Below are 24,981 nucleotides of genomic sequence, written 5' to 3' on the forward strand. Positions count from 1 at the left end.
AGAGCAGAACATGCCCCCGAATTTCTCTAGCACACGCGAAGACGGGCGGAGGCGAGTACAGGCGGTGGGGCGCGCCTCACCGCGCTGTCCCCTCCTCTCCACAGCCTCCTCCGTGCTCCAGGTACGAGCTGCTCCCAGTGCCAGCCTCCGCCTCTCCGCCCCTTCTGCCCTGCGGCGGGGCCAGCCGCCCGCTCCTCTCCTGTCCTGCAATGCCTCCTTCCCGCAGCTGCCTCTTCCTCCTCTTCCCAAGGCACAGAGGCTGCAGCACGACAAGGAGCTGGGGCTGTGTCCTATTGCAAAGCCCCCAGCAACAACTGGGAAAGGCAACGGCGTGTGCGCGCACATTTGCCAGAGATTAGACTTCTTGGAAGGAATCTGGACTTTATCCCCCCCACCGCTGCCTCCTCGATTAGCAGCTTGCAGCTTCCCGAGGTCAGCTCTCCTCACATTTGAACCCAGGTAAATGGGACCCAGAAAACTTCATGTTAGGCAGCTTCTAGATCTTCCCTAGAAAACCCACAGGTGGCACAGCCCTCTCCAGTGTGCGTTCCCAATTTTCAGCCCTGTATCTTGCCATCATGGGTACTGCCACCAGAGAACTTTGCCATCAAGTGTCTCCTTGACCTTGGCCTATATTTTCCCTCAATTGGCTAGGATGCTTTCCAGAGGGTTAATCATTATGGTAATACCATGAGCAATCCCATCCCATGGGGGGTTTTTGTGTTTTCAGCTTGCTGCTCCTTCATATGAATTAGGGTTCAAGGCTACAAACTTTAAACACTATTAAAGCTAAGAAGGCAATCAGTTCATTTGACGCTGTTCAATCTTGGAAATCTTTTTTTTACATGTTCTTTGTGCTGCTTCCCAGCTCAGTTTAATGGGCATTTCCTGTACTTCTATTCTGATTTTGGAGGGATTAACTCGTGGTGTTCTACAGCATGAAACATGAAGGTCACCTTAAGAAATGAGCTCACTTCTGGCCAAGTCTGCTGAGTAGCACTTCCAAAGACACCTTCAGCATAAAAAACAAGGAACAGGCTGCTAAAAATTTACTGGCTTGACAAAAAGCCTCTTTTTTTTCCTTCCTTTACTTTTGCCCATTACTCACTTCATGTGATGGTTTTGGGTTGCCTCATTCTCAGTCACTCATCAAAGGCAAGGAAATTTCACTACATGCTGGATCTTTTACAGGAGTCGATAAGTGGTAGAAAGGAGCTCTTTCTGTAGTGGATTTGGCCAAGAATTACACTCAGTTAATTAGGAGCAAATCTCCTATATCCTCATAGTGAGGGAGGCAGATGATCAGGGCAACAGAGGATGGAAATAGCTTAGATGCTACATCCCACTGTAACGCTCAGGCAGCACTAGCACAAAGGAGCAAAACAAAATAAAAATATGGGACTGTGCTAGAATTTAGAACCACTTACTCCAGTGAACACACAAGGAAAGGATATACTGGAACCAGGAACACAAATTCTGTTAGCATTCAGAGAAATTAGCTCCTTAGTAGAGGCTGTTGATGGTCATTCAGAATTCCATCCCATGAGACGCTCACTGTTTAGGCCTCTGACACACAGGGTTTAACACCTCTAGCAGAACTCTGCACTGGATTTCTCTCACTTTACCTTCTGAGTTGCCTCCCTCTCAAGGCAAAGTTTTCCTAAATAAAGCGATTTAATAGATGAAGTAATTTTAAAGGAAGCACAGACCAGTACACCAAAAGCAATAGAAGGCCAAGCCTGTATTCACTTTTTGGAAGAATGACAAACTGGAAAGATATAGTGGGTTTTGCAGTTGTCTCCTCTGTGGTAGGTTCTCTTCTGGAACTATTTCCTTCTCACCAAGACTACCCTGTTTTTCTGGCACATGTAATGACATTTCTTGAGAGAGGTGGATCTCAGATTCTCAAAAGCTTCTCATGACTACTCTCCAAGGTGGAGAGGAAGACCAAAAGGGAATTATACCAATATAATTACGGTAGTTTAGACCCGTAATGTATCTACAGATAATGTAAAACTGAACTTTCCTGTATGGGCAAATTTGAAGTAGTTGTAACTATCTAAATCCACTGTTCAACATTAGTCACCTTCTCACCCTGATATATGCATAATTCTGTTACAGTACATCTATGATTCTCTACAGAGTCTGCCTTGATTTTGCTAGACTTTTCTGTATTGACCCTTCTGAACAAGAAATGCCATCTTCTAAAATGCTCCTGGCTCTCTGGAATTCAACCTATTTCTCCTGAACTGGCAGGATGACTATTCATCAAGACCAGATGAAATATTAATGCTACCTCCACAGTGAAAGCCTAAAAGGAGTAGTTAACAGCAATCGCAATCATACCCAGAGCTAGTATAACAGTCAAGCTATAAGGTACAGGAATAAGATCAAGGAATTCCAGCAGATTTGCTTAAATCCTGTAAATCCGACTTAGAAGGGTAGAACAGCTAGTCAGCTTTTGTTTAATTCTTTCCCCACCACGCAATCACATACAGGTCTTTGCAGCAATTTCTTAACCAGTGTGCTCAACACCAGAACTCAGATTTCTTTACTCCCCAGCAACAGCATCATGGGGTGGTACAAAGCCCAACTCAGAAAGAACAGTGCCGCTCCCTGTGGGTACACACATGCACTATTAATGGAGTGATCCTCAATGGGAGCGTATCACAGAATGCATTTAGACATCCAGCATAAGCTTAACGGTGAGATACAGGAAAATGGGCAGCAGCTGAAATTGCCAAGGACAATCAGTAACTGGAGGGTTTTTGGTTACAGCAAAAGAAGCAAAAGAATTGCTCAAGTACTTTTAAAGGAAGCACTGTAAAACCTGGGTGCGCCTGAAAAGCATTGTTTCCGTCCTCTCAATAAGTAAAAGCATTGGAAAACCTTAGCATAGTAATTTCAAGCTTATAGTAGACATGTAAAAGGTTAGACAAAAACCCAAACAACTGAATTTGTGATGCTCACCATGAAGCAGTATAATCCAAAAATAGCTGTTCAGATTAGTGGGAGCTGTGTAAAATTTCAAAATAGAAAAAGGTATTAAGTGTCTCTATTACAGCCTCTTATGTAAGACTGGTCTTTGCAGACACTAGAATTTGGTACCTTCAGCACAGGTGCTATCTTAAGAGATGCAAAACTATACTTATATTCCAAGTTTTATTACAAAGAAAAATCATCATCAACTGAGGTGAATCGGTTCCTCACTCCCAATCTGGCTTGTATCCTCCAGAAACAAAGGAACAGCAAGTAACATTCCTTTTCACAGTGTCTTCTGGACAGAAAATGCAAAATGTCATAGAACCAAAGTGTCTTCCCAAACTCAGATGGGGATATTGTGTTCTTACTGACCCCAAGTCCTCTGAAAGACTCGATTATGCCATAATAGCAAGAAAAGAACAAGCTACCCTGTGGATAATCTGCTAATGAGCCACTGTAAGTAACAGTTAAATGAAAATTGCTTCAGTAACTTGAAAGCATTCACCTGACCAAATTTTTTGTGATGCACAGATACCAGCCTGGGGCTCCAGAGGACTCAGCTCCAGCAAACTCTACAGCCACCTGTGGGTAATCACACAGTATGTGCCTGACTCCCCTCTTACTCTGCTTTTTCTACACACCCAAAAGAATTACTGATATAAGTGGTTATAACACTTCTCCGAGACACTGAATTTTTCTCACCAACCAGGTACTGGTCCCAGGAACCTGTCTGTAGTTTTGTAGTACTGTAGTGGAAACACCACCCCCCTCCCAATCAAAACTAAAAATTAATTACATTATTTCAATTATCAGTCCATGCTTCAACTTTCTCTCCCCCTTTTAGTTTTTTTACCAAAAGACAGTGAAACATTTTGTTGTAGATTATGAGTTGCCCAAGTCAAACACTGGTCTTGCCTTATTACAATACAGACAAAATAATCAAACTCATGGCACCATACCTGTCCCACCTGCAAATCAGAGGGCCTAAATCACAAACTTCTCTGTTAAAATTATATTTGATACTTACCAATGTATAATGTATGTGTTGGTTCAACACAGCCTGGTTTTTGGTGGGGTGGAAGGAAAGCTGCTAGAAACTTCTATGTTCGGCACAGAGCAAATTGCTGAAGGCTCTGATAATGGGCAGGTTATTAGCCCAATTAGACAAGTTGGTAATGCCTCTGATGACATATTTAAGAAAGGAAAAACCAGAGGAAACTCTCTTTTCTTCTCCTGAGGAGTGGTGAGCCGGTCGCCAGGGCCCATCGCAGTGGGGGGGGCCGTGTGCCCGGGGCCCTCCCGAGGCCAGGGCCGCGCAGCCAGGGCCGCCCGCACAGTGCCAGCAGGGACCACGTGGCCAGCGATGAAAACACGGTGAATTCCCAGTATGAAGTCCAGATGAATCAACCTTTTCAGTGCAGCAAAGCTCGCAAAGAACTTTTCAACTGATGGAACTTGAGAACAAATGAACCTACAGACACCAACTTTCTCCAGAGTCAGAGAAAAAGTGAGGACACGTGAAGAGAACCAGCATAGTGGCACTGAGGTCAGTGAAAAGGAGAGGGAGAAGGCGCTCCGGGTGTCGGAGCTAAGATTTTTTTCTACAAGCCGTGGTGAGGACTATGGTACAACAAACTCTTCCCCTGTAATTCATGAGGTGCACAGGGGGATGCAGAGATCCACTTGCAGCCCCTGAGAAAGAGTGTCCACGCTGGAGCGAGGGGATGCTGAAAAGCTGTAATCTAGTAACAGAGAGAGAGAGAGAGAGAGAGAGAGAGGACCCTTTCTTCCCAACTAGAACAGCTCACCCCATGAACTAAAATGACCCACGCTGGGCAGTTGTGGGAAGACTGCTTGGCCCATGGGAGGGACTCATGTTACAGCAGGTTCAGGCAGGAGTGCTACACATGAAGTTGAAACCACTTTGGAAAAGTTTGCAGAGAACTACCTCCCGTGCGAAGGATCCCACAGCACAGCAGAAGAAAGAAACTCTCTTCCTTACACGTACTGAAAAAAGATTTTTAGGAAGTGAAAGACTGACCAAAACCACCTCATTTTTTGTCTCCTTGGGTGGCTGGTGGAAAGAGAATGGGACTGGGAAGCAAAGGTGTTCTAAAGGTTTATTTTAGTTCTCATTACCCTTTTTACTTCTAATTCTGTTAATAAATTTTCTTTATACTGTGTAAGTTTTAAACCTGTTTTGCCTTAAAGTGTTTTTCCCCTAATCCTTATGAAGTTTTCAATTCCCTTCCTCAGCTATAGCAGAGGAAAATAAGTGGACAGTTTTTTGTGGGTGCCTGGCACTTAGCCAGTGTCAAAACCCTGACAGTGTATTAACAAGGTATTTTGCTGGAGATTTTTTCTAAATTCTATAGCCTTTCTTTACAGCAGTGGGAATTTTAAACGTTTCAAGAGGCACTGAATTGTGTATAGACACATGCAAGAGCACAAGCCATGAGATTACTATCAATTTTAAGATGGCTCAGCGTTCGAGCCTGAAAACTTCTGGATAGCAGCTCCAGAGCTGGGCAAGAAGCTTGCACGTGAGGAAGTCACCCCGTTAGGAAATGCATTTACATGTTTGCCTAGAAGGTTTTATTTAACAGTGATGACCCAAGTAGACTAGTTGAACAACACTGCAGAAATCCTAACACTGCAAGACCCACGTGTCTCATGAACGAAATCAGCTGATACTCAAGATGGGTGGTTTTTGCTCTGGAATCAAAAGCAGGGTCAAGATCCACAAACCACTTGACATCAAACAATCACTCAAGTTGACTTTCCTCTTTTTTGACAAAGACCCCAACTTTAATTCCTTGTCCACAGTCCCTTTCATAAAGTACATTATACATAACGGGTGATCTGAGGAAACCTCTTCAAGAGCTTGTTCACTTTGCTTGAAGGCAAGTTTCCCCTGGATGACAGGGTGTCCTCATTTTGATTCTTGCGCTCTTTCTGAAAGAGAAAAAAACCCCTCAAAGTATTTACCTCCATTTATTTGCAGAGCTGATGCTCATTCCCAGAGACTACTACTAACTGTAGGGGATGTTTTTTTCAGAAAAATGCTATTTCTTTAAGGAACACTTACCATAGCTCTTGGCTCAATAATAACAAGGTGATGGATTTCAAATAGTGCAATTAATGACTGACATCTTGCAAAGATTATATCCTCCCATATTCTTAGTTAATGATGATATGAACTTCTGGTAACAACTCAGATCTTTTACTTTCTGTTATTCTTTGATTTTTGTTTGATTCTTTGTCATCTACCAAATAAACTTGGGATAATTTTTCACTTATGCTGTGAACAGCAACAGTAAATAACTATTTAAATGATGACACTGTTACTGAAAGAAAATGGAAACCTGAAACCAGTTTAAGGACAAGTTTAGTACATATACATACCTTTAGTCTATTTTGAAAAATATTTTACTTCAAGCTTATAATATAGTATTATTATAATATGTTAATATATAATACACAATCAGAAACCTCTGATTTCCAAACAGTATCAAATTTATTTTTCAAAAATGTCTAGCCTTCAAAGTCAGAAACAGGTTGGAAAAGACCTCCAAGATCATTAAGTCCAACCTTTGACCAATCGCCACCTTGCCAACTAGACCGTGGCACTAAGTGACACGTCCAGTCATTTTCTGAACACCACCAGGGATGGTGACTCCACCATCTCCCAGGCCGGCCTGTTCCAATGCTTCAACACCCCTTCAGTGAAAAAGTTCTTCCTGATGTCCAGCCTGAACCTCCCCTAGCACAGCTTGAGGCCATGTCCTCTTGTCCCATCACCAGCTGCCTGGGAGAAGAGACTGACCCCCCCACCTGGCAACCCCCTCCTTCCAGGTAGTTGTGAAGAGCAATAAGGTCTCCCCTGAGCCTCCTCCAGACTAAACAACCCCAGCTCCCTCAGCTCGTCCTTGCAGGACTCTCTAGATCCTTCACGAGCTTAATTGCTCTTAGTTGCTCAAATGGGTCACAACCAAATTGTTCAGAGAACATAATTCTTGCTGGCACACAAAAAATGACTGGAGGCTTCCTCCTTCCCTACTGCTAGCCTTTAAGAACATAAAAGGGGCCTTAATTACTTCTGCCTTTGCCACGCAGTCATAGAACATCTGGATCTCCTCGGTACAAGGTGCATCGTTGAAGTCATTCTGTTTCCAGCAGGCCATCATTACCGACATCTCCGTAATGCACGTTGCCTCTAGAAGGGAAAGACACAACCAGAAATCTCAGGTGTTTGGGAATTCACGCTAACAGCTTCCACAGTGCATAAATCTCCAAAGAAGATGGGGTAGAAGCAAGTGAGGAAACGCAAAACTAAAGATCCCAGCTTTGCTTTGGGCAGAGAAGTTGTTGCTAACAGAAAGCAAACAGCTGCAGCCACCTAGCATCTGACTGAATTTTTAAAGTAAAGGCAATGCTAGGACGCAGCGTGCCCGACTCGCTCGCATACGACGCAAACTTAGGGCTGCAGTGTGAGAAAAAGATCCTTCCCACAGTACCCGGGCGCGAATTCCATGGCCCAGACCGGCCCCTTCCCTCTGCTGCCCCGCGGAGCACAAGGCACGGCCGAGCCCCGCCAGCAGCGCGGCCTTTCCCGGGGCACAGCGGCGGCTAAGCTCCCGGGGCAGCGCTGGCGGGGCCGGGCCCAGCCTTCCCCTGGCCACCGCTCCCCGCCGCCGGGAGCTCACCTGTCAGCTGCTCCCGGCGGTTCGCCACCTTGTCGGCCAGCGCCAGCGGCCGGGGCGGGCGGAGCGCCGGGGGCCGCCTCTTGTTCCTCCACTGCCCGGACACCCAGCGCGTCACCCAGGCGGGGTACGCGGCCGCCGCCATGCCCGCGCCGGCGCCCGGAGCGCGGGGCGGAGCGGGGCGGAGCGGGGCGGAGCGGGGCCCGCCCTCCCCTGGCGCGGGAAGCCGCCCGTGGCGCAGCCGCCCGCTCCGCCCCCTCCTGCCCATCCGGCCGAGGACAGGCCACGGAAATTGAGTAACTCCCCACAGCTTCCGCCCTGGGCGGAACCACTCAGCCACTGCCCCAACAATCACCATCCAGAAACTCCTTCTGCGGCAAAACTAACGAAGGAGCAAACACACTTCAGCCAGAGCAGAAGAAATCATGATTGTTTCAAGTAATTCAGATGGAATTAAAGGAATCACAGAATGGGCGAGGTTAGAAAGGACCACAGTGGGATGGCATCCAGATAGTTCTGGAATATGTCCAGCGAGGGAGACGCCACAGCCTCTCTGGGCTGTTCCAGTGCTCGGCCACCTGCACAGTAAAGTTGTTCCTCATGTTCAGGTGGAACTTCCTGTGCATCAGCTTCTGCCTGTTGCCCCTTGTCCTATTGCTCAGCACCACAGAGAAGAGCCTGCATCCCTCCATCCTTTTGATGCTCTCCCCTCAGATACTATAGACATGGATGAGGTCCTTCTCACTCGTCTCTTACCAAGTTCTTCTGCAACTGAATGGAAACTCTTCTTGGTACTTCAAACTCACATCATTTAGCTCTCAGCCCCTCATTTCTCTTCATTACATTGCACTGGATCTCCCCTCCATTGTTTCCTACTGTTCCTTCCCAGCAGATACTGAAACTGCTGCTTTCAAAATGGTAGCATCACTCCCACAGCCTCATACTCAGTGGTGGAAAAAACCTCTTGTTCCCAGAAGCTTCTTGCGCCTAGGTCCTGGAAGTCCTCAACTCATCTGGCAGGTGCTCATGTCCCCAGCTGAAAAAGGTAGGCAATACAGAAGGCACAGGAACATTCCAAAGGCTGGGATACAAACAGGTCTCTTGCACAGCACGACAAAGTAGATGCAGAAAAGTGAGGAGTTAAGACGCCAGACACTGGGGATGCAAAGCACTCAGATCCTTGTTGTGGAGCAGTTCCCGAATAAGCCACTTTACCACTGCATCAGGAACAGCTAAAGTTCTCTGACCATATAAAGAAGGCCAAATCAAAGATGCTTTTCTTTGCAATTTTTTTTTTATTTTATCGGGCACAGATTTGGATTAAAATATATTCAACCTCCTAGACATAAAACCCAAAGCACTCCCCTTTGCCTAGTCAAGGAAGTTAACAAGACTTTAGAAATTCTGTTAACTTGAGCTAAACATCACCAGGCTTAAACAACAAAATTCTCAATGTGGTTACTAGAATTTACTGCATCTGCTGACAATAAATCCTGGTATGTCCAATTTTATAATTATTTTTGTGTTATTTTTAAAATAGTATATACTTAGAGTTCAAATTAAAGAATATGAGAAGATGTTTTTCAAGTAAACAAAAGATTTCTTTAAGCACTCTTCTAGGCATAAATTTTCGTCTTTTAAGGTACAAATTTTCTGGATATTCTGAAACATTTTGGTAAGCAGGATGTTTCTCTATTTCAATTTTTTTCCAAAAAGACAGGAAACAAACTATCCTTTGAGCTTGACTACCGGTACAGAGGAAAGAAAACAAGCTGAGATCTTCAAATTAGGCCAGAGGGCTTGCATTGTGCAACTCTAAACAATGGAGAATTTGCAAACCCAAGACAGGCACGTGAAACACGTTCCACTATTCCAGTTCATTTGAGGTTCAGCTACTCTTGGTTTTGCCTCTTCTAGCTACCCTTACTTCCTACCTTACTTCTAGCTACCCACCTTCCCCTGCTGCATTTGCCTCCTGCAGTGCCTAACGAGATTGGCACAGAAACAGTAACAAGGAAAGACAAAAGTACTAAGACGTAAGAGAAGCTGAACTGCACTCCCTGTAAATCAGCCTCCTTTTTCCAAATTACATTAGCTAATGGTGGCAGCACGTTCGAGTCCTTTCACCTTCAAAAGCTGATCTCTCATTTAATTAATTCCAAGAAAAATGAGGTGGGGGAGGAGGGGAGGCTGAGAAATAGAAAGTCAAACTACACAAGGAGAATTGTAATAGCTTCCTGTTAGTTACTGCTGTCTGCATTACAACTTTTTTTTTGGCATTCAGTCTAATGCTAATTTGGAGCATCAGCCTAAGCAATTCCTAAGCAGACAGAATAGGGTACATGACTGTGCCTGCACACACCAGGCAGAGATATCTGAAGCAGGACACTGTTTTATTATTACACATTAATTTTAAGGGAGAATGCAGAACTACAAAAGGGGTGTGTTACTCAATAGCCAAGTCTCTCCACAGCCTCTTTTTCTCAGCTGATAGCACCAAGTCACTAATGAATGGAACAGAAATGCTGACTTTATTGGGACAGTCAGAAACCAAATTCCCTCAACACTGAACCCCACAGATGTTTCACTGTAACTCCTGAATGTACAACTATAAAAACCATGTAAAACTTTAACTTTCACTAATTAGCATTTACAACTTTTTTCTTGTATCAACACATTTAAAGCTGAATCTTAGCTTGTGTTTCAGCTGATCAAAACCAAAACAAACCAAAGAGCTTACATTATTAGTATTAGATTTGAAAAGAATATTTATCACAACTGAATAAGGGCCACATATGATGCTACAGTAAATGCTGTGCCACAATTAAATACAATGCTAATAATGCTGTGATAAAATACACCCTTAAAATGAGACTATTATCTTAAATACCTCTTTAAGAGGTGAGAAATTACACCATGTATTCTTCACTTTCTGGTGTAACTATGTAAAACCTCCAGAATACTGCCTAAAAATCAATTAGGGGATGAGGCTAAGAAATCAGTTCTATTGGGAAAAAAGAATAGAGTTGATATCCATGTATTTTTGAACTGCATGGATCCAGCTTTCAGGTAAATTCTAGTATTCTCACACAAATTTATCTTGAATACACCAGTTCTTCTCATACCAGTTCATAATGCTCTTACCTACCATAATTTATTCTCATCTGTCTCACCCTGACCTCCTTAAAGCAATTTAATTGGAGATGCCTTGAATTTAAAGCACTTCCACTTTAACTTAGTAGTGAAACTAACCAGTTTGCTAAGATTCCAGGTGGTTCAGACTTAACTCCTGCCTGCTGAGCTATTGTGTTTGGACAGTATTAGCACCTAATGCTCTCATTAGCACAATATATTCATGGACTCACAAGGAAACATGTCACACCCCAACCCAGCTCCAGCCCAGCCCTTATTCTATGCTATCTCAATCAGATCAGCTGCTCTGCATTTTTCTGTCTACCTGAGTAGTTCTGACCTGCCATCCCTAAGCCCTAACTCCCAGGACGTAGGAAATTCATCCCATTTCCACTGCAAATTACCTGTGCCTCCTTATTTGCTCAGAGATGCCACAAAGTATCATCATCTGCTCTGATCCATTCCAAGATCCCCAGAACCATCTCTAGCTGAGACACTTGCACATTAAATGGGTCTTTTCTGCAGTAAAGAATGTATTTAACAGCACACAAATTAAGATGCTAGTGGTGTCAGAGCTCTGGAACAAATCCTGCAGCTCCATTCCTCTCCATCCTTCCTAATCCCTCTGCAGGGCCATCTATCTCTCACTGCCAGCTCTGAGACAATGAACCATAAAGAGAAGTACAATTTGTTAAAGCCTGATGCAGGCTTTGGCTCAGTTAATCATATCACTAAAAGGATTTTGTCTCTGATTAATTTCACCCTGTCAGTAGAGGTCTCCAGGCAGAAAGAAGGAACCTGCCACCCTGTATGTTTCCAATTGATACAACTTCCCAGAAGGTGCCTGGAGATCCATCAATAACCTTAATTAAATACAACCGGACAGATGACAACTAATGGTTAAGGGAGTGGCTCTCTTGGGGCTATGGCTGAAGAGTGTGTATGGCAGGACAGTAAGCCAGGCAGATGGCTGCTTGTCCAACACAGCAATGACTGTTAAAACTCTGATGTCCTTGATGGCCGAGTTCCAATTCAATTTATCCTGTTCCCAGTCCTTTAAGAGTTGCTCTTCCACACCACTTAAAACTACCTTCTGTCGAAGTGCAAGAGGGGCATTTCTGCTGTGATTCTCCAGCTGCTGCACTTTGCAGACCATTTCCAGAGAAAGCAGCTCGTTCTCCTTTCCCTCTAAACATATACATCCACTGTTGCTTGGTTCTCATTCTATTTACCAGACAGGACACAGAGATCTTTCAGTTTGAAAATTATTAGTGACTGAAATAAGAAAAGGCAACTCTTTTTGAACTCCTTTCGAGTTCTAGAAATCATCAATGTTAGGTATCAAATCAATATTCTTCAGTGAGGTTATATGCTTCTTACAAATTGCAGTCCTTGCTAAAGGACAGAAAACACAGACTACTAGTTCAGTAAATAAAATAAATAGGCAGCACTTGGTATCACAGAAGAATGAAACTGTGGCTCGTCCAATCAATGCAATGCATTGGACTGCTAGATTTTTAACCTTCAGTCAGACATTTGTTTCTCCTCTCTCACATCTCAGAGGGCACAAACTTATCCTAGCTTGTCAAGTCAATTCTGAGACACAGCATCAATAGAGTCTACTGGGGTTTCATGTGAGCAGTAATAAGGAGATATTTATTTTTAGAACATTAATGCTAGTGAATAAAGCTATCCTGACAGCTCTAAAAGCCTCCCTCTAGTCACACAGTAAACAGGCACAATGCATAAGCAGTGAAGCCACTCACCCTAGTCTGTAGGAGCCTGTCAAAGCATTTACACAGGTAATCATCTTCAATATTTGATATCTTTGATAAATTCCTGAGAGTCTCAGTTTTTATGAATATGGGTACCTACACTGTAAGAAAATGATTGAGATAAATGTTGAATCTATCATGTTTAGTTTGAGTATCACATAGCCTTCCAGTAGTCACAATATGAGTGATGACAGTCAGCCACCATCTAGCTGGTTTGGATTTAAAGCAGTGAAGTGAGAAATCCAGTTAGTAGCCAAGAACAGAAATTGGGAACCTTTTTCCAAAATAATAATACTGCAGTGACCTTCCTCCTTGTCTGCATTCACACACTTGCATTAGTAGAAAGACAACTAGGAGGGTAAATTGAATTCACTTTGGCTAAGACTGGCAGTACTTGTTGGCACTATATAGCAATCCTTTCAAACACATTATTAAGTAAATTAATTTCAAACTCTTCAGAGACCCAGCTTCTCCTCCTGTCTCCTCCAACAGGAGAGAATGAGACAGGAGAGAATGAAAGTAAAGCCATGGTGGTAGAACCACCTTTACTCAACATTTTGCAGTCCTTGCTGTGCAGAGCAGTAGATGCTGTGAAGGTCAGTCGGCAGCCTCGAACACAACTGCAACCACAACTCTACCCACCTGAGGAGGATTACCACCTCACCTCTCCTGTCCCTGCAGAGTTTGCCTGGCACCTACACCAGGTATTCATACTATGAACTGAATAAATATTCCAGCCTTAATTCTTGCATACCATACATAAAAAGTGAAATAAATTTACTATATTAATGGAGGCAACAGATACACGGTTTATAAATCATGGAAGTATTGTGACACAGAGGAGGCAATAAAGCTAGTATGATCTATTGCTACAGAAAAAAATCACTGCAGATACAAAAGAAACAAGGCTTGGGTGAGCTTCACAGCTAAGAGTGGTAGCTAATACTCATTATCGTTTGAGAAGTTCACCACCTCTAAGACTGTAAAAAATAGTTAAACCTAGGAAGACACTAAAAACTCAGAAGAGAAAGCTATGAAATGACTTGTGACTGAACTACAAACTGAAAGTTGTACTTTGAAAAACAGACAAAACCCATAGAATATCCGTAAAAAAGTTACTTTCAGATCTGTACTCCTTTCATACCCACGTTAAGGAGATAGGTGACGATCAGAAATACTCCTGTGCTTCGCAACAGTCATCAAGCTCAAAGCAACAGCCTTCTGTAGTACAGACACAGAGCAAAGCAACAAACAAGCCCTGCAGGACTAACAAAGTAACTTTGTTGGCTCTTGATTGTAATACACTGAGTACAGAAAGTACATAGTTGTGAAGGAATACTCGGCTGTGAATTAGCAAATGAACAATAAGGGCCCCAAGGAAGAAGTTTTTACCTACTTTGCTAGCTACTCTTCAGCTTGTACCACCATATCGTCAATGCTATTGTTAGTTGAGAAACATGCTCATGTTGCTGAGCAGGAAGACAAAATGGGGCTTTGGACATCACTCATAAGGTGCTGATGCACATACTTCTATTGGTACTTCCTCCTGTTACTCCTGTAAGGGCAATACATTAAATGTAGCATGTCTAATTTTGGCAACAGCAGATAAATTATAATAAAGACCTGGAAATTATTATAAATGCTGCACTTCTGGAAAATCTACTTAAATTACAGGATAAAATAGTAAAAGCAGCATGTGCTAATACCTGGTTCTTATTTTTAATGTTTAGTACAAAAAGCAAGATCACAATTTCTCCTCCTGGCTATTCCACCAAACACTTGAATAAGAAAGTGTTTTGAGATATAGCTAATTAAGAGAATGCAGTCAAAGAAGACTGAATTATTTTCTACAGAGATACATGAAATGAAGTAACTGAAGGCATTAATTAAAACAATTTACTTAAATATCATTAACTTGTTTAGCAGAAGTGAATATTCAGAACTAAAGCATCCTTACTTTGCTTTATCTTCATTTACTTCTCAAGCACATGGTGGCCTCTTCAATCCTGAATACACATATCTGTAATTTTAATCTGGTTTGAGTAATCCAGTTTAATAATGAACTCAAGATATATTCTCTTAGGTATTCATGTCTCCTGAATAACTGGAAAAAAAGGAACTTAAACTGATAAATGCATTTTAGCTCAAGAACCACTTGTTACTATTATTAGAGAAGAGAGATTAAAAAACATTTTTCTCCTAAAAATAATTAGGTGAGAACAATGTACAGTGTATGCATTTTCTACATTTATAAAAATCCAGTGATAGTCATGGGTCTGAAGTCTTCACTGTCACGGTGCCCTGATTTTAACATGGCAATATTTTTATGTCACCTGAGAGGCAAACATTGAGATGATTGTTACCTACACTGGTATTATACCTGTAATATCATATCTGTAATGTTATGAAGGGGAATTTGAGGGGAAAGAAAAAGATATTAAGTGATCCATGCAGCACTGAGCAATACAGTGACTTAATTAGGGAGAGAATGTAGATTCACTGCTGTTCCTTTTACTGACAGACATCAGACTTCCCATAGCAATGCATAAACTGCCTTACAAAGTCAAATTACCCAACAGACTGCAGACTTTCATTACCAACAATCTGTCTTAAGCACAGATAAACTCTGGCTCTTTAGTCAGTAGTTAACTTCTGAAGGAGGAGGGGAAATGGAGAAAGAAAATAGCTTTATACCATTAGAGACATCACTGCAATGTGGCCATATTTGCCTGTGCTTTTAAACCTGTGACACTAATATTTGCCTGTGCTTTTAAACTAGTTTCCCTCCACTGCAAGAACAATTATTTCAGAAAGACACTCACTATGGCAGGGAACAGTGGAGTTTATTTATACCTGTAAGCAATACAGGCTACACAGCAAGGAAGATCTATCCACATGTTATCACTTAGGAACTCTGGTCACAGACCAGGAACACAATGTGTTAAGATTTGGCAGACATACAAAATTATCTCAGTACACCTGGTTCTGATCAGCCATTTCAGCATACAAAGACTTCAAGACTTTCATCCAAACTGCAGAGACCACTGGAAAGGCACCATTGTTAAAATGTATTTGTCTTTGCAGAAGGCTGCACATACTCAAAAGGAAAAAATCCAAGGCCTCTGAATTGCTAGCATTAAGGAGATAACAATAAGTCAAGATTGCAGATTTCAGATTTGATGGAAACTTAAAAGAACCAAAGCATACAAATTTTATTTTGCTCTACACAATACCAGGTAATAAACTTTCTGGTGTGAAATACTTCATTGAAAGTTGCAACTTAAATAATTTGTTCTCCCATCCCATTGTACATATCATCTGCCAAGTCAGCAAAAGAGGAAAATTAGGCAGAGTAAAGTGACCTGCCCATACATCTTCAGTTACCTTGAAAAGGAGGAGTATCTGAGGCATGTTACTTGGGGAGAAGAGACTTTATTGCAGCAATTTCATAAGGCACAACTGCTCTTCACAGATGTGTATTTTGAATTCCTTCACTGGAAAAGCCATTTGTTAATAGCAGCTAAAAGTAATGAAGAGAATATGTGACTGATTAAATACTTTAAAAGCCAGTATTTTGAAGACTTAAAAAATCCCTGAAATAACTTAGGGCACTTGAGCAAAAACCTGAAGTCATGTAAGACACAATATAAGTATAGCAAATGCAAAAGGAGAGTAAATTCCTCTTTTGCCCCCACATGTTGACACCTGCAAGTCAGGAGTGGCTTCACACCACAGAGCTGAAACTCAAAGCAGTTAGTAACATTTCCACTGCTGAAATCCAATCATAACAGAAACTTACTCAATTCATGCACCAGGAAAGATTGTCTCTGTGAGAGGTTTTTTTGGTTTTGTTTTTTTCAAGGCAAACATTTGAAGTGAGGTAAGAATTCACAGTCTCAACTTTCAATGCAATTTTCAAATCTAGCTCTTACAAAGATGGGTCAGTGTTGCCTTGTCCTCTTGAGAAAAATCTCATGCATATAGTCCCAAAATCTTCCCTGATGAGACTCATTGTGATGAATCATAGCAGTGAGGGCCTCACCCTGATCAAGACTTTGCCAATAATCCTGCAGCCACATTTCTTTCCAACTGAAACAAAAAAAGAGACACCATCACAATTAAAAAAACCAAATTAGTCTGCAGCTGTAATGGTACTGAAACTATATTTTTCTTTCCCTTAAGAGGAAAATAGGCCCAGAGATGGTCATAACAAAGTATGTTGTTACTGTGCCACTGTGCTCCAAGTCATTTAAAGAAACTTGCTTCGAATATTCTCTACAGCAAATGTAAGTTCACTGTTAGCTTTATAACATTCTAGAAATATCAGCATATACTGTAATGTTAACCACAGAGACTAAATTACTAACTGTAGAGAATAAAAACTTTTATTAAAATAAAATCTATCACAGAGTCATTGTATTATTTTGAGAGTAGCTTTCCCTGGCCAGTATGCATATAACAGCCTAAAAATCAAATTTTTTTTCAGATAATCCATTTTAAGAATTACAAAGTCAGATTACACATGACAAACATCATTACATTCCTCAACACAGATTCTATTCTTTATCTCCAGACTATGTGTTTGAGTATGGGCTGTCTCTTCTTCAGTGCATAGAGTCTCAAACTTTTCATAATACAGACTGTATCACTGCAGATTTCAGCAATTCTCTTCCAGTTCAGGATCACAGGGACTATTTCTCTCACTTGTGTTATATCCAGGTATGCCAATTATTTCTCTCTTCTCCATTATTTCTGCTACCCAGAAACAAAACACAGATTTGGGAGAAAAGGACCAAATATGTTGCTCTTTATAATATATGCACATGAATTACCCAATACTTGTTAACTTATATACAGAATTTTTTGCTGCTTCTCCCTCCAAATCAGAGAAATAAGTACAGTGGCTCCTGCCTTCCCTCTGTACACCATACACTGAATCCAGTGTGACTGCACTGCCCAGAAGCAGATCTCGCCCACCACTCCAGCAAGGCTGAAAGAAATGCACAACACATCCCAGTGGCTGTGGAGTGGCAAACAGCTTGTACACGATGGCATCAGCTTCTGCGGTCAACAGCACACCTGTGATGGCTCATTTCTGCCGAGCACACCAACACAGATCTCAAAACAAAGCTTTTAACACAGATTCCAATGTGATCTTTTTTTAATCTATGATCTTTAATAAAAGATCATAGATGGAGGCTTACTTCTGCTTTAAAAAATAAATATCTGCCAAAAGGTTCCTTTGTAAAATGCACCACTTGGATGCACTGTGAGATCACATTGCCTACCAGTTAAATTCATTAACCTTTGTTCAAGGACTGCCAACATGAGTTACTTGCTTTTCACAGCACTGAATAAGGGCACGTGTTTGGAAAATGAGTCTACTTGCATGAAGTATTAGATCCAAGACTAAGTGGCAGCAGGGAACAGAAGAAAAGAAAACATTTTCCAGATGAACTCTACGGAAACAACACTGAAAGGAATTCTAATATCCAAGTGAAGACTTTATTGAAAGTAATTTTAAATTGCTGCTGTTCTTCTTTCAAGAAAATAATTTCACTCTAGTTCTGTAAATTGGGAAATATCAGTATCCCAGGATGAACAGGAGTGTACAAATCACCAGAAACTACCAACTACAGACACCTGAAATGTTATTACCACGAGATACAGATCTATCTTTAATCCTGGATGATAATGGGATTCTACTGCAAGGGCCATCCTACAGTGTACACTTGGAAAATCTGATACATTGTTAATGTTTTTTCTCATCAAAACTAAACTGTGACATCAACATAAAATGGAACTAGCAAAACCGTGTTGGTTTCACAATTCCTTTATCAAAGGCACACAGGTTTCTCTTTTCCTATGCCACCACAGGTAAAAACTTACAGTAACTGGAAAGAAATTGTCACTTAGTGTTCTTACAGTTACATACATTCTCAAACATCCTACTTTTGGAAAATGAACCTTTATCAATGAAACAAACCAAACATTTCTCTTACAACAATGGGAGTTTGAGAATAACTAGAGATTCTGGTTTCTCCTAAACAGATATTATACTCAGCAGCACCACTACAACTCACTATTTTCTGTACAAAGCAGCTAAGAATTCAATAGATTGTAGTGACTGACCATAATCTGATACCTACAACTGCTTGTTCTACAGCCTTTTTCCTTAAGCTAATTTGGGTGTGAAACCCAGCAGTCCAAATGCAAGTGAGGCTGCAAGCATAAGGATTTAGAAACCACATCTCTGCACATACAGCTAAAGGCACTGCACAGAGAGACATTCTGATTGCTGCAGCATTTCGTCAATTCAGCACAGCTATAACTCTATAAACAAATTACATCTGGGAATAAGGGTTACAGAGCATGCAAATGCGTAGTGTAACCTTTCTGTAATTGGGTATATGCTCTAAAATAAAACTCCTTTGTTGTCCTCTGAGTTCAGAAGGCTCCAGAACTACAAGTCACAGTGTGTGTTTGTAGGCAGACCTTGCATGTTGCATATAGTCTATCACATGTATCCCCACTAGATCTGCATCATTTTTCCACAATAATGTTTTCTAAAGTAACAAAACACTCCATTGACTAGCTCAGTAGGCAATCCTCTAAACTGATCATACTGTTAAATAACATTACTGTCAAACTCAGACAAAATATGGGCACGTTTAGCTAATGCTTTGACGGCAATTTTATGCTATTGTCACACTACTTAGAATTTTAAGTAATCATGTTCCATTTTGCAAATAAAAATGGTTAAAGCTTAGAAGCTTATCAGATAGAAAATACTGTATTTCACAGGAGATGCCCATGATCATGCCTTGGAAGCTATGGGCACATATCTTTATAAAGTCAAGAGCAGTGAATATAAAAGCTTCCCTGGGACAATTTTTCCAGACACATCTCATGCCTGCAAATGGGGAGCATAACAGTGAGACATGGAAACTTCCATGGGATGAAACTGTAGCTTGAATTATGGACCAGCTGTTCAAAACTCCCTGCTGATGACCCCTGAGAAGAATGATGGAAACACCTGAGCCTGCAAGTGGCACTGGCAGCCACTCCGTGTGTGCCTTCACAGGTACTTCTCTACTGCCACCTGATGCTCACACAAGAGAAAACCTATGGAAAAGTAGGAATACTTTTACAGAGTAGGGTGCTGTGTAGCACACTACAAGAAAAAAAAACATTTTGCTACTGAGACTGAGAAAAGGCATTACTATAAAAAACCTCCAGTAAATCAGTCAACCAACAGAAAACAAGGGATAAGAAGCTACTCAGTCTATTCTCTGTCCTGCACAGTGCTCTCCTAAATAAGCGAGCTGGCATCCTTGAACACTGGCCAGAGTTTTGTCACACGAAACAGCATTAAGTCTTGTATTCTGTGTGAGCCTAATTTCTGCTCTGAAGTCTACAGGAGTCAACCAGGTCTGCACTGAACATTGGCAACCCCATTCTTAACGCAGTACTTTGTGAGGAGGTATTTGCCTCAGGGCTGCCAAGTGCTTTACCATCACTGTACTGAAAAACAACCCCCCCCCCAAGCAAAAAGGCTAAGCTAGACAGAGGACAACCACATTGCCTGAGGTCACAGAGCATTTTAACAGAATATAGTGAGTGTCTCGAACTCCTCTTTCAACTGCTACCACCACTGTCCAAGCCTCTTGTTCAGCCTCAGTTGAGTAGTCAGTTCAGTATTAGCAGAACTCCTACACCATCCACAAGACATAATACATAATGTAACTGGAGATGGAACAAGAGCTTCTTTAAGTACAAAGCATTATTAAACCTACAGCTCCTGTTATTTGAAGCTTTTTTTCCTTCAAAAAGCATAATATTGGCACATTACCTGTCTCCCTCAGAGAGGTCTTCAACACTTCCAAACCCAGGGGTTGGCACAGGACATCCCATATGCTTGAACTGAGCTATATGAGGTCTGGGGGCTGGAATTTTCCCACGAGACTTTTTGTGTTCCTGCTCCTCTTTGACCCGCGTGTTCTCCTTGTCACAGATGAAACACTCAAAGCCATTCAGGTAATTGGGCAGAGTCATGTCATTCACACCCCACTCCCGCTTCTCCAAACTCTCTAGCAAGAATTGGTTTTTGATTCCATCAACGTTTTTGTACTCTAGATACTTCAAATATTCCTCTCCATTCTTGTCCAGGAAATCAAGATACTTTGCCAGCTCTTGGGGGCTGTCAAAGTCATCTATAAGAATGATGGAGAGGTTGTTTGGCATCCAGTCTCGCACAGCTGGGGAGCCCCGGTACACTGGGACAGCACCCAAGTGCATGGGACGCCACAGCTTCTCTGTCATGTAGTCATCACATATGGCATTCTCCAAGGCCAGATGAAACTTGTACCTGGCAATAAAAGTCATAAATTCAGAATCTTCTGTAGTGGCTGTAGAAGTGTCTCTCAGTCGCTCACTGGGGAGCTCACGGTTATGCAGGCATTTCCCATAGGAGTCAACCTAAAACAACAAACAGCATCTTTACAAAGTGATCTGTTCCCCTGGAACTTGTTTTCAGACCTAGCAGTTCTTGTAAAATTCCTAACTTGGATCAGTTCGTAGCTACCTTAAGCTTCACTTTCACTCCAAGTTCTTTCCCTTGTGACTATTCCTAGAGTTCCAGTTCTCCCAGCTTTAGAGGAAACCAAGTGCTGTTTCAAAAGCAACATTAGCCACACTACAGACTGAGGGGTGAGGGGAGCACACAGATGCCACCCAAAAATGTATTTACTACTGGATAAATCAAATACAGACAAGCAAGGAACAGCATTCTATGTCAGTTTAAACGTCCCCTTTCTACTTAACAGAGACTCAGTGCTCTTCCAAACAGTTATTAGATGTAATTCCAGCCAGTCTCAGCAAGCTGACAAAATTTTTCCATTTGTTAGACCAAGAAAAACTGATTCACAGAGCTAAAAGAATACTGTCTAAAAATGCAAGACGATATGCTTAAACTGGAACCTGCACTGTACTTTGACAGAACAGTCATTTAAAAAAAATTCTTTTGTTTTCACTTCACTACTCAGTACATAACCTTGCACAATAACCGAATCATGACCAATAGAAATAACAGAAACCACTAGAAAAACATGTTTCTGGCAAGTCTAAAACCAGATTTTTTAAAAAAATCAATCTAATATCCTTCAAATTTTTTAAGAGAAAAAATGCAGTATGCTTTTTTCCTGCTTGGAAGAAACTACATTATTTTACTTTATGAAGCTACTCACCATCAGCTGTACCACAGCAGTACAAGCCATCATAGAAACAATACAATCCTACCACAACACAGGTAAGGAGCAGATTCTCAAAACAGAGCAACCTGCCTTTTAACTGCACTCCTGTACTTTCAAATAGGAGTGAGGCTTATAAATGGACAGCCTTCCTATATGCTAACTTCAAAGTCCAGAGATTTCAGCACCTTCTTGCACAAGACTGAGCTCATTCAGGCTTTGCCCAGCTTGTGACTGGTCCCGAGTCTGGCCAACTCCATAACTAACACCTGCATCAGGCCTACCTACTGACATGCGGTGTAGTCTAGATCACGCTTTGGGAAGGAATACAACTAGTTTTTCTGTCCAGCTTGTAGTCAGCATGCATCCCGTTATGATTCGTGTCTTGGCTAAAAACAAGGACAAACAAACCCCATTAAAACGAGGCGGTAGAGGGGGGCAGCCGGGTGTTCCCAGCTCCGACAGCAGCACTACGCCACAGCTTCCCCCTGCACTCGGCCCACCTACCTGGATGTACTTCATGAGCTCCCGCACGTAGCGGTCCCTGTCCGAGGGCACATCGCAGTGGGACTGCATGTACAGCACCGGGCCGTAGCCCTTCCGCCGCCACGCGTCCTTCTCGGCCAGGGCCACGGCCGGGGCCCGCAGGTACCCGGTGCCGGGCAGCCACTGCAGCGTGAGCGGGTAGTCGGACTCCCGGCGGAAGGTGGCTGTGTAGTTGAAGAGCCGGATGCCGGGCGAATGCGAGAGCACGTAGTTGTTCATGGGGGACTCCTCGTGGAAGAGCGCCCAGGTCTGGTGGGGCAGGCGGGGCAGCGGTGCCTCGTACGCCCTGAAGTCGGTGCCGTAGAAGATGAGCGCCTTCGTGCGGCGGTGCCGGGCCACTCGCCGGCTCCGGGTGACGAGGCAGGAGCCGCGCCGGCAGTCGATGCGTTCCGTGTCGCCGGGGAAGTGCGGGAAGAGGCTCCCGCTCCACCACAGCAGGATGGGCAGCGCCTTGTTGCTCCGCGTGTCGTTGTTGCCGGGCCCGCGGTACGACGCGGCGGCGACGAAGGCCGCGCCCGGCGGGACGGCGTCCTGCGCCCACCCCTCCGCCCCGCACGGCTCCGCCGGCCCCTCCAAAGCCAGCGCAGCCCCCGCGCCCCAGGCCAGCGCCAGCGTCACCCACAGGCCCGCGGGCCCCCGCCGCGGCCCGGCGCCCCCCATGCCCGGCCCGCCGCCCCCGGGCCGTGCCCCGGGCCCGCCCCAGGAAGCGGCGCCGGGCCCCGCCCCCGGCGGTGCCGTCACAGGGCGTGGAAGGGCCCGGGCGCGAGCGGCGCCGCCTTCCCCGCCCCTCTCACCTCGTACCGTCGATGCGCATTTGAAGCGGCTCGGAGGGGCAGCGAGACGTACCCCTGCTCTGGCGCAGTGTGCAGCCTTGCTGCAGCGGCTCGACGAGGTGACCGAGTTGCAGCTCCCTTCCAACCTCACTGTACCTCTGTAAACCTCTCTGCCTCTACCGCTCCTGCATCCGTCTGTGCTACCACCGGACCCCGCAGTACCTGCAGCTGACAGCGATAAACTCGAGCTGTTCCCCGGAGGCACAGCATGCCACGACTGAACGCACCTGCAGAGAGAGGGCTCCTGGACCAAGCAAGCGGTCAGCTGTTACATGAAAGAGCACCCAGCTTAGCTGCTGCTGAAGACCATAAAGGGAAGGAACAGAAAACACCTTTTACTAACATAAGTCTTGTATTTGGTTTTTGTTGTTTGGTTTGGGGTTTTTTTTAATATCTACAGGTTTTAAAGCTCCCTTGACAGCTTCTTTTCTATACCAACCTTGAATAACTCCTATGGTGTTAAAATATTCTGTAAATGGGAACGTGGTTTGGGCTACAATTTACATTATGTAAATCCAACAGACATATTCTAGAACTACCACTCAGTTGCTCAGTTACACAATTGCTAAAAGCTTCAAATTAACTTTTTAAGAGATAATACAATATTTACGAATTATCAGTTATAATACAGGACATTAGTATGGACACAAGGAAAAGAAGTATTCTTCAGCTGTGTTAGAAACAAGTTAAAGAGGGAATATTTTTCCTTGCCTTTGAAAAGTTTTAGGTGTAGACACTGCTTAGGCCTGCTCCAGCAGCACCTGACAGCATCCTCCACTTGGGCCCCAAGAGAAGGTAACAGACATGGGCTCTCCAAGGCAATTTCCACAAGCATCAGAACGCGTCCTGCACAATTTACTCCACATAATTAACGTACAAGATCCACAAGGCCCAGCATTATTGCACCAGTTCTGTGGCAGATTCTGGACATAATGTACATTTTATAGGAGAGGAATCTCAAAAATATTCTACAGCAAATTTAGTATTATTGGATATTTAGCAATGATTATCTTGTGCTTTCATACAGATTTGTTATAAGGTTACCAGCAAACTGTACAACACCAATATTCACAGGTACAGTCAAGTTACACTGCCAGTTCACTCTGAATTTATTTTTGCAATTAGCAACATCCCCAGCAAAAAAAACCAAACACCAAAACAACCCAAATTCCCCCACCAAAACCCCCCAACCAGTTCACCCAGCTCCCTCTGAAATATGAGCTCTGTTAAGACTACAGAAGTCATTAACTTAACATTGTCACAAGGTAAGGGCAACACTTGCCTAAGTAGACCAAAACCCCCCCACCTAATCAATGACTGAAGCTGTGTTAACAAAAAAAGGGAATTTCTTTGTGAAATGGAAGCTCAGACAGAGCAAAAAGTCAAAACCCAATCATCTAAATAAAGTAACACTGAGATTAAACAATACCTTTTGTTTGTTGACTCTTTTTGAATTTCTTATCATTCAGTGTGAATAACAACAACAAAAAAGAAGGACTGAACGTGGTTAGCAGAAGATTGGATTGTAAAGGATCAATGAGCTAGACTTCAGCCCTTCCCATTTCCCCCCTCCCGCAAAATACAGGGTTTGGAAAAATAAGCAGTGTTTATTTACTAACAATGACATAAAATACATCTTAATATATTTTTATTTCTTTACAAATTAAAAGATGCATTGGAAAAACAAGTGAAGAAAATGAAAGGTTCATTCATGATTTCATTTCCACCCCCACACCCCCCAATATTAATACTAGAAATTAGT

The 24,981-nt window shown here is 42.9% G+C and overlaps 2 protein-coding genes across 2 annotated transcripts; both read right to left on the minus strand.

Moving 5' to 3' along the window:
• Positions 1–5,554: 5,554 nt before the first annotated feature.
• On the minus strand, positions 5,555–7,868 carry CHCHD1 (coiled-coil-helix-coiled-coil-helix domain containing 1). Its single transcript, XM_069019383.1, has 3 exons — positions 7,689–7,868; positions 7,080–7,198; positions 5,555–5,937 (listed from the first exon to the last, which is right to left on the minus strand). The coding sequence occupies exons 1-3, from the start codon at positions 7,828–7,830 to the stop codon at positions 5,827–5,829; spliced, it is 372 nt and encodes a 123-aa protein (XP_068875484.1). The 5' UTR covers positions 7,831–7,868; the 3' UTR covers positions 5,555–5,826.
• Positions 7,869–7,926: 58 nt separating this feature from the next.
• FUT11 (fucosyltransferase 11) lies at positions 7,927–23,429 on the minus strand. The gene is given in 5 exon segments (XM_069019382.1): positions 7,927–16,681; positions 20,445–21,070; positions 22,348–23,137; positions 23,139–23,251; positions 23,253–23,429. Coding segments are annotated over 5 exon segments (1,854 nt in total). The 3' UTR covers positions 7,927–16,533.
• Between the last annotated feature and the right edge of the window lie 1,552 nt (positions 23,430–24,981).

The sequence above is a fragment of the Aphelocoma coerulescens genome, chromosome 6, assembly GCF_041296385.1.
Source record: "Aphelocoma coerulescens isolate FSJ_1873_10779 chromosome 6, UR_Acoe_1.0, whole genome shotgun sequence".
In the NCBI taxonomy this organism is placed as follows: domain Eukaryota; kingdom Metazoa; phylum Chordata; class Aves; order Passeriformes; family Corvidae; genus Aphelocoma; species Aphelocoma coerulescens.

Coding starts and splice junctions, on each gene's coding strand:
- CHCHD1 (XM_069019383.1), bottom strand. CDS start 7,830: ATGGCGGCGGCCGCGTACCCCGCCTGGGTGACGCGCTGGGTGTCCGGG. Junction 7,199..7,688: donor CCGCCGGGAGCAGCTGACAG/GTGAGCTCCCGG, acceptor TTTCCCTTCTAG/AGGCAACGTGCATTACGGAG. Junction 5,938..7,079: donor ACTGCGTGGCAAAGGCAGAA/GTAATTAAGGCC, acceptor TTTCTCTTTCAG/AAAGAGCGCAAGAATCAAAA.